The sequence below is a fragment of the Erythrolamprus reginae genome, chromosome 4, assembly GCF_031021105.1.
Source record: "Erythrolamprus reginae isolate rEryReg1 chromosome 4, rEryReg1.hap1, whole genome shotgun sequence".
Taxonomy (NCBI): domain Eukaryota; kingdom Metazoa; phylum Chordata; class Lepidosauria; order Squamata; family Dipsadidae; genus Erythrolamprus; species Erythrolamprus reginae.
In genome coordinates this window covers 53,677,610-53,691,329 of record NC_091953.1, presented here as the reverse complement: position 1 = coordinate 53,691,329, position 13,720 = coordinate 53,677,610, and the positions used below count along the sequence as shown (strand labels likewise).

The 13,720-nt window shown below is 36.7% G+C and overlaps 1 protein-coding gene across 1 annotated transcript in view; it reads left to right on the top strand.

Annotated features, from left to right (window-relative positions):
* TMPRSS15 (transmembrane serine protease 15) overlaps positions 1-13,720 on the top strand; it is a 128,679-nt gene that overhangs the window by 48,436 nt on the left and 66,523 nt on the right. Inside the window, exons 3-5 of the mRNA XM_070751550.1 lie at positions 4,860-4,981; positions 7,536-7,603; positions 10,791-10,942. Of these exons, the coding sequence (XP_070607651.1) occupies positions 4,860-4,981; positions 7,536-7,603; positions 10,791-10,942 (342 nt within the window). The remainder of the gene's footprint in view (positions 1-4,859; positions 4,982-7,535; positions 7,604-10,790; positions 10,943-13,720) is intronic.

Here is a 13,720-nt window from a genome sequence, read left to right as displayed (position 1 = left end):
ACTAAATGCCTTTTTTCCCAGCTACATAAAATGGCAGCTTTTCACTCCATAGAAACAGGTTGTTAAATCAGAGGCTGGAGACCACGAGTTGGTTGGTAACAGCTCTTTTTATTGAAGAGAATAACCAGGAGTGTTCAACACTGCTAACAAACTTCAACTGGGACAACAGCAAAAAGCTGTGTCTATTTATACCTTTTAAAAGTGTGGGGAAATCTTTTGACAGTTATTTGTTTTTGGCGGCAAGTCTATTTGACTTGCCGCGTCTTAGCCTATCAGTGGTCAGCTTTCAACGGCTTAGTAAGACATAACACAGGTAGTCCTCAGTTCTACTTTTGCACACCTTAGAACTTGAATCATAATTTGTAAAACTTAAAGCTTATAATAAATTCTCCGTCAAATGTCCTTGGTCTCATGAGTGCAAGTTCTCTAACCACTTTGCATCTCACAGGCTCCCAAAATACGTTAGGTGTGTTTCTTGTCCAGCAGATTCCCCATTGCTATTTTACATTTTGATTTATCTCTTGTCATATGCAAAAGTAAATTGATCCATAATTTTTAGAACTGGCAAGTAACTATAAACCAAGCAACTGAAAGTATCAATGTGCAATATCATTGCAATTTCGCTAGCAGCGCATCAAAAAATAATGCAAGGTTGAAGATTAACATTTACAACCCTGGTTGTTGAATATGTACATATGTTATCTTGAAAAATATTACCTTTTGAATAGGAATTATACATTCCTATCTTTAGTATTTTTTCCTTGGGTGTAAAGTCTACTATATGACGGAACCTAGAAATGAAATGACTTAATGTATTATGATTAAAGCCTTTGTTTTGTTATGTCTTATAATGTAAACTAGGGTTTTTTTTGTTACGTCTTATGAGTCCACTAGTACGACATATAAAAATAAATAATTAACTAGAATCATCTCAACTATATACCTGTGCTCAAATTATAACTATTATTCTCAACGTTACAGGGATCTGGCAACAATTTCAGTTCCCAGATAAAAATGAATCTTAAAAAATGTGTCAAAAAGACACATTTTAACAGCTATGAACTTTTGCTCACTGTTCTATTTATAATGTCCCTATGTATTTGTACTATTTTATTAACATTTCTATGGCTGTTCAACCAGACAACTGAGCAAGGTAAGAAAATATAAACTTTGCAATTAGTTCTATGTTAAAACTGAATGGTCTTAAATTGTTGTTTGCTATTTACAGTATTTAATTGCTCATTTTGCTTGGCGATGTAATGACTACTGCTTCTTTGGGGAAAAACACATATTAAAAGCAGACGTTTTATCCTGAAAGTATTCTTTAGACTCTAAACTATATGAAATAAAGGCAGCAAGGAACTGACTCAATTGAAATCATTTTATGTGGAAATGATTTTGTATTTATATCTTTCTGAAAATTTCTTTCCTTTAAATGTTTGAAAAACTATTATAGCCAAATTTTGTAATTAAATGTTATTGTTACGTAGAATGAAATGACAAACGGAAATTTAAAAAACTGCTACTCCCACCATTAGTATTGCTGTGATATATTCTCACTGTTGAGAGAACTGGTGGTTTAATGGATGTTAAGTTCTTAAGAAAATTACACAATTTTTTCATTGGAATTGAATTGTAGCACATTATTTATTTTAATGTTAAATTTGCATAGGTTCTTTCACTTTAACTATTTTTTGAATGAACATTTCCCAGTGTTGTACTTTTGGTCACTTTACTTTTGTTTTAATTCTTCTTAAAAGTATATTTTCATTCAAAGTTAGCTGGCAAGGTTATTCAGTTTCCCATGGTTACATTATTTTAAAATATACCAAAACAATTTGTTTTCTTCTTGTCATACTGGCTCCATGAATTAAAAATGTATTTTTTAAAAAAATACAAGGATTCAAGTATTCTTCTTTTGTTTTCTTTGTACTTTAATAATAAAGTACAAAGCAAATCTTGACTCAAAATTCCAGATAAGTAATAGATGATAAAATGGATACTATCTATGGCTATGTGATGCAATAATTTATTGAAACTAAAACATTTTCAAATTTTCTGATGCAGTTTCTGGAATTTAGTTAGGAAAAAATAATAAATTGAGTATAATTACACTGGCTTTACCTTTAATACTGATTTATTATGAATATTTATTTATTTATTTATTTATTCTATTTTTATGCAGCCCTTCTCCTTAGACTCAGGGCGGCTTACAACATGTTAGCAATAGCACTTTTTTAACAGAGCAAGGCTATTGCCCCCACAATCCGGGTCATCATTTTACCCACCTCGGAAGGATGGAAGGCTGAGTCATATTTTATTTATTTTATTTATTTATTATTTAGATTTGTATGCCGCCCCTCTCCGAAGACTCGGGGCAGCTATATTATTCTTTATGCATAATTTTTGTCTTGGCCATCATTCCATTCTGATTTTCTATATTTATGGTAATAACTCACTGATCTATAAGAGTGTTCTCCTGGGAGAGTGGGGTGGGATGATGTCGATTAAGTTTAAAACAAAAGTATTACTCCTGAATTTCACGGCTGTCACAATTATAGAATTCCAAAAATTATCAAACTGTACTTTGTAATAGCATGATATATTTATAACATGAGATATTTATTAAATATATATCGAAAAATGAAATCTAAATTTAATTTATTTTAAATAAACTTTAAATCTATGTTCTAATTATCAGTTTTTGTAATGTGGTACACCAATCAATGGTAAACTGCAAGAATCTTTTCCCAAAACTATTTATAAGAAAACTGTTTCATACCCAAGAGAAGTGTTATTGTTTTATTTTTATAATACTCTGAAACTATTTGCTTCCTAACATCATACCTCAGACTAAATAAAATTGTCCGCCGATTATTACTCCCTCACTAATATCTCAGCAATTTTAACCCAACTTGAAACTATTGATCACTATGACTAAAGTCACTTAAATCTGTTTTATATGTATTACATCAGTTTTCTATGTTTTTATTAGTCTGAATTAAAAAGAACTCCAGGCCTCATCTTAGGTACAGGATGGTCTATGTAATTCATTAAAGAAAATAAAACAATAAAGCAAGATAGATGAAGTCTTAATTAATAAGTCATTGTAACTTATTTATTTATTTATTTATCTATCTATCTATCTATCTATTTATTTATTTATTAGATTTGTATGCCGCCCCTCTCCGAAGATTTGGGGCGGCTAACAACAATAAAGAAAACAATGTAACAAATCTAGTATTAAAAAATAATCTAAAAAACCCCCAATTTAAGAGACCAATCATACAAACAAGCATAGCATGTATAAATTCTATAAGCCTAGGGGGAAGGGAAAAAAATTTCAATTTTTGGGGGGGTTTAAGGAGCTTTCAAAAGGCAAGGAGGGTGGGGGCAACTCTGATATCTGGGGGGAGCTGGTTCCAGAGGGTTGGGGCCGCCACTTCTTCTGGGTCCCGCCAAATGACATTGTTTAGTCGACGGGACCCGGAGAAGGCCAACTCTGTGGGACCTAACCAGTCGCTGGGATTCGAACTTACTTAATAATAATAACAACAGAGTTGGAAGGGACCTTGGAGGTCTTCTAGTCCAACCCCTGCTTAGGCATAAAACCCTACACTATTTCATCGTATATACATCATATATACATCAGCACTGCATTATGAAGGAATATAATATAAGGCTTTTATCTTACAATAAAGCACGTGTTAGTATGTCTAGGTACTAAACCTTAAACACACTTTAAAACAGAGTTTATGTAGGAATGTGGGCTAGTCAGACAATGAATCAGACTTAGTATCAATACATAACATTATTATTATTTACGAGTGGTAAAATAAGCAATACATATATAATATTACTAATAGTTTACAAACCACACACACAGAGGAACAGTGCTGGCTCCCTCTTATGGCTAACCAGCAAATGTTTCTTAAAGGTACAGTCATTACATTGTGCAAACTGACATTGTTAGCTACTGTATGGCAACACCCCGTCAGGTTATGTACAGTATACTAACAGCACTAATATAAGGCTCAGTATATGAATAGTGTTGGATGACCATATCTTTAGATCTGTAAAAGATAACACAACACTATATTCCAGAAACAATGGATCTAAGCTTTTCCAATTTGTATCAAACCTAAGCATACTTCCAAACATCAGTCTTGGCTTTTCAAAAATACACACTCTGTCACAACCGCATCCTGTTCTTCAACTGTAGCAACATTAGTATGGAATAGTTCGGTTGTTACTTATGTTTTTTTCTCAATTAAGAAGTTGAACTTCTGCTTGCCCTGTTGTCAAAATGGACCATCCATTGTTTCCTGAGTACAGAAAAATATGGTGTCGTTCCCATGTTTTGAATTCTTTTGTGTTCTAAGTTGTTTTAAGCCCTTTTAAGCATATGGTTTCTGATCTAGCAAGAATCCATCTGATTGACTATAGCATTTGCCAAAGCTCCCTCACCTCCTGTAGCTCCTCAGTAATCTGTGTAGTCATTTCATACGGGACATCCAGGCTCCTGTGTTCTCTGGCTTTTTTAAATGATTTTTTTCTACAGTTCTTCCAGTGATTATTTATTAATTCAATGAATTTTCCCTGACTCATGTTTTCTCACCTTTTCTAAAGGGCATCCTTTTAGTTTCTATCCAAATTTGGAAAAGTACACTTCAGCATTACTTCAGTGCTATAAACAGAATGAAAACTGTTTATAATGAAAATATATACAATTGAATATTTATTCCATCTCTACTTGCATGAATGCATATTCATAGATTTTAAAAATGCAAAAAGTATAAACCAACAGAATGAGAGAAACAATTTACTTTCTCGCTTTTATACATTTTTAAAAAAATCAGGAGCAAAATACCATGAAGCAAAGGGAATATTTACAATAAAATCAGGAGCATTGTTCACCCCTGCTTTGCGAAATAAATCATCAGTAGACTTCAAAGTTCTTGCCTTTGATGTTCAGCAAATGGTAAATATAAACTGATTTTTACTGGATTATTTCTATATTTCCACATTCCCTTTTTTGTTTAAATAAGTCAATGTCCTATCAATATATGTGAATGAATGTGTGAGAGAGAAGAATATAAATACAATATAGCTTAGACTTATATACCACTTCACAATGCTTTACAGCCCTCTCTAAGAGATTTATAGAGTCAGTATATTGCTGCCAACCAATCTAGGTCATCATTTTACTGAACTTGGAAGGATGGAAGGCTGAGTCAATCTTGAGCCAATGACAATCAAACTGCTGACAGTCATCAGATTTAGTCTTAAATATTGTATTCTAACCATGGGCTCCAGACAGTACACCTGGAACAGTCATTCCAGTGTGGAAAGCGGAAAGCATAGGCTCGTTCTGGTTCCAGCTGCTGCTTGTGCACATGTGTGCAGGAGAAGTCAGAGCAACTCCAGTAAAAAATTACCATTTTTTTTGCTTTCACGCAGATGCAGGCAAGGTAAGGACTGGGCAGGCCACTTGCAGCATGGCACAGCGAGTGGGAATGGGGAGAAGCTGGTGTGAGAGGCACGTGGCGTTGGCAGGGGTGGGCAAATGGCAGAAAGCAGGTGGTGGGGGAAAGCCGCTGCATAGAATGGTGGTGAGTGGGTGGTGGTGGGAAGCTGCCACATAGTTCAAATGGTGATTTGTGGCTGTGGGGGGGGGGGGAGCTGATGCATAGCACGAACAGTAGCAAGCCGGAGGTGGGGGAGGCTGCCGTGTAGCGCAAACGGCAGCGAGCAGGCAGCAGGGGTCTGAACGACGGTGGGCAGCGGCGAGCAGGCACTTACCTTTGCCCATTTCTGGGCAGAAGTTGAATCCCATGTGAGTGCATGGGCGAACAAGGGCACACACGCGAGGATAGGGGCACTACTGGCCCATTCCTGTAGGGCCGGGATTGGTGGCCTGTGCCTAGTTATATATGTGTATGCATAAGTATGGCCATAAGAGATGGCATGTTCTGTGTTACATCAATTAAAGGTAATCCCTTCCCCATTGTAGTGACTTGTCTGTTACCTGCCCCAATGTCACACTCATGGACCCAAACATATTTTTTAAAGATTTTAAATCAGGGGTGAAATCCAGAAGGTTCCTACAGAATCTAGAGAACTGGTAATGGAAATTTTAAGTAGTTCAGAGAACTACTTAAATACCCCCCTCTAGCTGTTACAAGAGTATTGTGGGAATGTAGATTACGCAATATCCTTCCCCCAGGAGTGGGGTGGGAATGGAGATTTTGCAGGATCCTTCCCCTGCCACCCCCACCAAGCCATACCATGCCCACCAAACCACACCCACAGAACAGTAGTTTTAAAATTTTGGATTTCACCACTGATTTAAATATCTACATTTTCCCATAGGTATTGAATAAGATTCAATAAATTACTTTTTAAAAAAATAATTACTTTGGGGACCTCTCACAAGGTCTTTGTCATGGCTGATTGGATCTCTTTTATGGATGAAAAAAGGGTTCATTTCAAGGCTAGGAACAAAAAGAAGTCTGCTGGGGCGACATCTGGGCTATGGGGGGGCAGCAATGGCACCTGATGTTTGGCCAGGAACTCTCGTTGTGGCAAGGCGTGTTTTTCGTCCATAGAAGAGACCCAATTAGCTGTGACAAAGACCTTGCGAGAGGTCCCCGAAGATCCCTCCCAGGGCGCGTACCGGTCATGGCAGAATCGCTGGAAAAATGTGTAGAGGCCCAAGGACAGTACTTTGAAGAATTTTAAGTGCTTGTGCAAATCTGTTCAATAAATTACTTTTTTAAAAAATAATTACTTTTGGAACACATCTTGTATAAGCTCATGTTAAATGTAAATATATTAATGTTTCTGACAATTTTATTTTTATAGTACTGCTTTTTGCTTTTTATTTTTATTTTTAAACCATTTTAGCTGTTAAATGTCTCTCTACAAGAGACATATACTGCATGTTAAATAGTTACATAGAAATGAAGTTTATAAGCAAAGCAAATTCAAAAATACTATATTGTATACAATATTACCATGCTACCATAAGAATAAATAAAACAGAAAAGAGCCATGTTTGTCTACAGAAGGAAACCATGTGAGCTAATCAAAGAACATTCCTATGAGAGATTTGCCACCCACACTGATGCAAGGCCTGAAGGGAAAGCTAGGTTTTCAAATATTTTTTAAACAGTTACAATGGTGGACATAAGGCCCACTGTGACATTATCTGATCATGACCATATGGATAATATTCCTCTTCCTGTCCTCTACCCTCCCCCAGTCCAGGGTAGGCAAAGTTGGCTCTTTTATGACTTGTGGACTTCAACTCCCAGAATTCTTGAGCTAATCATGCTAGTTTAGTATGATCACACTGACTGCTTTAGTGACTCCATCCACCCATCTCATTCTCCGTCCTCCTTTTGCCCTCAGTCTTTCACAGCATTGAGTCCTTCCTTCTCATTAGGTGGTTCACATGATATCACTTTTTATATTCTCTATATTAGAAAATATATTCTCTATATGTTTTATATTGTTCATCTTTGTATATCTAGGTAGATGATATGTTACATGCAAGTGAACTTCAAACTGAATATAAGGGAAGTACAGTTACACAGTTTAGGTAAGTTAATTTTTAATCAAAATTAATATTAGGATGGACATTATGTACACATGCTTGAAATATTACTGAAATCATAGGATTGCTCACACTAGAATTATAACAAGTTTATTCTCTTCATCTGCTTTTAAGGTTACAGTTTTAAAATTCCTACATGGTTCTCTTATCCTCAGTATACATCCTTTTCTATGCTCTAAAGGAAAATCAAAGTAAAATTTCCTTATTTGAGGTCTTAATGAAATAAAAAATGCAGAGAAAGTTCCTTTGTTTTCCGTTCATCAACCCAAAGTAATCCACTCCTTGATGAAGCATACTTATAAATTAAGGGCTATACTGTAGTACAAATGATCCTCAATCTACTATTGAGACTGGGACTAAGTGATGAAGTCATTAAGACCACTTGATTTTATGAGCTCTTTTGCCATGGTTGTTAATTCATTAAATGAATTATGCCATCATTAAATTAATGCAGTTTCTGCTTTTGTATTTGCTTGTCAGAAGCCCTGAAAAGGTCATAAAAGGTGATCACTATCTTAAATATATGGCAATTGCAAGCCCCCAAATTTTGATCACATGAATTTTATACAATGACCATAAATAAGAGGACTGCTCATAAGTCAATGTTCAGCAGGGTGTAACATCAAATAGTCATTAAATGAATAGTCATAATTTGAGAACTACCCAAAGAACCATACTGGTCTGGTATAATTTGGTAAAAAGATATTTGGTATTTGGTAAAAAGATATTTTATTACTTTCTACTTTAGACACAAAAGAAAGAGTGACTGATCCCAAATCTCTCAACCTAATCAGCTTCGTTCACCATAACGGAGAACTGGTTCTCCCAGTTCATAACGACACTTTTTACCTACCACAAAACTATGGAAGAAGAATTGGTCTAGGAATCATTTCCTTTAGTCAATATCGGGGTGGGATCTCATCACCAGTTTGCTTCCTCCCACATCATGTGGGCATGCCATGCCCATTGCTGAAAAATCCTCCCCCCCAAAAGTCAAAAACAAGATGGCGATACATGCGCGGTGCTGGAAACTTGACTTCTGCATATGCACAGAAGAAGAAAAAACCTAGAAAAATCCTTCCCAAATCCCCACCAATTTTTTCCCCAAAAAATGATGGTGGCATCCACATACCAGCATTGACAGAATGGGTTCTGTGATGTCAAAGTGACATCACCAATGGTTTTCTACCAGTTCTATACAGCCAGTGTGGACAAGGAGAAACTCACCTTCTAATCAGATCTTTTAAGAAATAAGATGCATTTCATCATTAATTTTAACAATTGTTAAATACTTTTGCTAATGTTATTAAAATATAGAATCACCATTCTCAAGTTCAGTACCTTTAACTCTCAAGTTATATTACATATAGTATAAGTTAAATAAGAGAGAAATGTTTGGCTTTAATAAAAATAAAAGTATGTATTTGCTAATGTTTCACCAACCAACATCACCATTCTCAAGTTTCACTGCATTAGTTATCATATATAATGTTATACTAAAAACAACAAACAAGCAACAAGTTTGCTTTTTTCCAAATGTAAATTTATATTTAAACAGTTCTTGTTGAATTGATTGCAAAGCAAACCTACCCAACTTGTAGAACTTTGATTTCATTGCTTTTTTCTTCAGAACAAGTATCTTTTTAATCCAAAGAACATTTCCCTGCAATTTTTCTATGAAAGAAATGCATTACAATGTTTTTTGTTGCAATCTGATTCCATATTTGAAATTCTGATAAGTCAGAAAGATGCCTAATACAATATACTTTTAATACAATACAATATTCATTTAAGAAATTAAAGGAAAAGTCTTTGAATATACTGTAGCCTTCCCTTTGACCTTAAAAGAATTAATCATCTCTTAGTCATTGTTACCTCAGTGACAAAATGCTGGTCTAGATCTTTAAGAAGAGTAAAGGTCACTTGTGCTGTAACTAAAACTAATGTTTCTTTACATCAACAGAAAATATAATCACCACTATCCTCAGTCCTAATCTTGCTAGAGAAACTGATACAGAGAATGACTGACAATAAGAAAATCAAACTAAATTTTTCATTAAGTAAAAACAAAAATCACTGTGGAAAAATCACTAAAGAGAATATTTGTAGCCCAAGGTGGAAAAGGGGGTTGGCCCAGACATGATGTTAGTTAGTTTAGATAATCTGCAAAATGCTAGATAATTTGAATAGTCTGCAAGAAAAAAAAGCTGAGATGGTACTAAAGACCCCTCATTTGTGGAAAATGCCAATATTGCAATTAAATGATGGAAAAATGTCACATCAATAATAATATATAGGGAGAGAAACTAACATAACATCTACAATGTTTTGGGGAATCTCAGAGTCTAAGTGGATTTATCTCAGGGTAATTATCTCTTTTTGCAACATCAATAAGTCATATTTTAAATAGCATCCTTTGACCTTTTTATTTCTTGGCTAAATTGGGTAATATTTTATATATTAATAAGATATGATAAAATGTACAACACAATTTATTTTACTTACAACAATGCTACATAGTAAAGCTATAAGCCAGGAGAGGCCAACCTGGCTTATATATGTGGAGTCACAAATAGCATGTTAACATAACAGTCTTCAAAAATATCACATATAATTTACCTGGTGCTTCATAAATTTCTGTGAAGTGGCAGTATGTTTAAAAAGAGTTATTTTATAGTTCTATGGCACAACTCCATCAGAAAATATATTTTCAATGAAAATAAATGTAAGGTTAATTGCTTTTACATTAAAACCCAACATGTCTTTAGGAAAATTGATTTTTTCAATTTATCAATGGAACATAAATTTATTTTTTAAATTAAAGTTCAAGTTAAATTGTAAAGTGTAATTTAAATTATTTTAAAGTTAAATTTAAAAAATATATCATGTTAATTACTTTCAACCACTGCACTAGAATTATTTGTAATTTGTACTCCTTTATTCCTTACTGAGTATGAATGTATATAGGAAATGGATTCTGTGGATTTATCTGTATCTCAATTTTAATTTTTTTTAAATTTATAATTATAATTTCTTCATTGGTCTTAGACTGGTTAAGACCTATTAATAATCATGCAAGTTTAATGCTAAGATTCTGGATATTCATCTGTTGTTCAACACAAATTTATTTATGTTTGCATACTAACTTTTGTTGTTGTTTAACTTTGGCCAGAAAAGGTAGTGTGATTGTATTCTTCGACCTTTTCTTTGTACGGTGGGTTTCTGAAATAAAGATAAAGAATGCATTGGTATATGGCATCGAAGAGAATAAAAGTGAATTATTACAGACTTTTAACATTGATGTGAACAGCATAGAAATAACAGGTAATCCACATTTTTTAAAAATATAGGAAATGTTATTTAATTGGTTATTTTATGCTGATTCTTGTTTTGATACTGGCATCTTCACCACTGTTCATATCAACAACACTTTCTATTGATTTCAGAATTAACCATTCTGAAATATTTATGATCACCATATGCATACAACTGCATCAGTGGTGGGTTGCTCCAACTTTGGCCCGGTTCTAAGAACTGGTAATGCTGCTGGTGGAAGGCTCCACCTACCCACCCAAGACACTTCTGTGTGTGCACAAGTGGGGAAAAACGGGAGGAACCCATGTAGATCAAGAGGGGAGAAAGGTGCAGGACAGGGTGGGAAAAAATGGGAGGAACACATGGAGATCAAGAGGAGAGAAAGGTGCAGGACAGGGTGGGAAAAAACAGGAGGAACCCATGGAGATCAAGAGGGGAGAAAGGTGCAGGACAGGGTGGGAAAAAACGGGAGGGACTCATGGAGATCAAGAGAGGGTCTTTTCACCTTGCTTCATTGGGACTGCCACCTCTTGTCACCTCTCGCTGTCCCTCCCCCCACTCCGTTCGCCTCAGCTTCGTCTGCCGGCAGCTTTTTTTAAAAAAAGCCTTAATGTTTTGGATTTTCCTAATCGGCTTGCACGCATTATTGGCTTTTCCATTGATTCCTATGGGAAACATTGTTTCATCTTACGAACTTTTCACCGTATGAAACTCATCCTGGAACCAATTAAGTTCGTAAGACGAGGTATTACTGTATCACCGAAATAATACCAAGAAGCAAATGGAGTAAAAAAGGAAAATTATGCCAAGTTTTTAAACTCACTATTGGCTAGAAGGTAAAACATTTTTTTCTAGCAAGAATGAAATATTAATAATATGGTCTCACATGACTACATAACTATGTGAATCTGGGAGTGGGGAAAAGTTGTCTTATTCAATAAAATGGCTGTTAAGGGATTTACAAATTTATATATATATATATTTCAAAAATAGTGCTTAAAAGTTTGCCCCAAATGGTATTTGAGATATGAAATATGAAACACTGAGGTAATTTATTTACCTTATAACATATACAGTGATCCCTCGATTTTCGCGATCTCGATCTTCGCGAAACGCTATATCGCGATTTTTCAAAAAATATTAATTAAAAAATACTCCACCGTTTTTTTGCTATTTCCCACCCGATGACATCATACGTCATCACCAAGAGTCACTTCTCTGTCTCTTTCTCTTTCTTTCCTGTCATTCTCTGCTTCAATCATTTTCTCATTTCTCTTTTTTTCTCCCCTTTTTTCTATCATTTCTCTCTCTCTTCCTTCCACTCTTCTCTCTCTCTCTTTCTTCCTCTCTCTCACTGTCTTCCTTCCTTTCTCATCTTTCTCTCTCTCTCTCTTTCTTTATCTTGCTTCTTCATCTCTCACACTCTCTTCCTCCTTCTCTCATCTCTTTCTTTCCTTCTCTCTCTCTATCTCGACCCCTCTTGCTCTCGAGCGGCAAACGGCGGACAGGCGAGCGGCAAACGGCAGACAGGCGAGCGGCAAACGGCGGCCGGGCGGGCGGGTGAACAGGCGAGCGGCAAATGGCGGCCGGGCAGCCAGGTGAACATGCGAGCGGCAAACGGCGGACAGGCGAGCGGCAAACGGCAGCCGGGCGGGCGGGTGAACGGACGAACGAGCGGCGGGCGGGCGAACGGACAAGCGACGAACGAGCGGCGGGCGGGCGAAAGGATGAGCGGCGGGCGGGCAGGCAAACGGACGAACAAGCGGCGGGCAGGCGAACGGACAAGCGATGAACGAGCGGCGGGCGGGCGAAAGGATGAGCGGCAAGCGGCGGGCGGGTGAACGGACGAACGAGCGGCGGGCGGGCGAACGGACAAGCGACGAACGAGCGGCGGGCAGGCGAAAGGACGAGCGGCGAGCAGCGGGCAGGCAAACGGACGAACGAGCGGCAGGCGAATGGATAAGCGGCGAGATGTTTACTGTATTTTATTTATTTAGCTGGATGTTTATCTAATACAGTATTAGTTGCACTTATCTAATATTAGTCGCTCCCCGGCACCACCATCTGCGCATGCGCGGCCATTGAAAAAAAGGGTGCGCATGCGCAGATGGTGATTTTACTTCCGCACCACTATATCGCGAAAAATCGATTATCGCGAGGGGTCTTGGAACGTAACCCTCGCGATACTCGAGGGATCACTGTATACACAAAAATGTCTCTTTTTTTTCATCAGTGATGTTACCTAATTTGGGTAATGAAATTTCTGCAAGAAAACAAGCAAGCTCAGAAATTAGCAAGGATTTCTCATTTCAACCCTGTTCTGCCGGTGTGTCCCAACCGCCCATAATTACAGGGTAATTAGTCCCAAACAGACACACCCCACACGATAGAAGGAAATCAAAAGGTCTTTATCAACAGAAAAACAGAAACAACTCCTTTTTTAAATGTCAAAGGGATTTTCTGGTACACCCAAGGCACAGGTTAAATGCAATCCAATTTCTCATCCAGTCACTGGGAAATTGAGTCCAATTCCAAAGTCCAGAAATTCCACACAGCGATAAACTTCCACGAGGCTAAACTAGCATGCTGCTCTTTTTATCTGTAGCACTAATTACAGCAGCCCCACCCAACCACAGGTGGCCTCACTTATTTCCTGTAATACTCCTTCAGTTATTCTCTCCTATGCATCACTCTACGTATGCATGGGTCTGTCATAAGTTCTTGTTCAGAATCCAGGGATGATAAGGATGCTTGATCTCCTCCTGGGCTGTCTGCCAAACTCCCCTC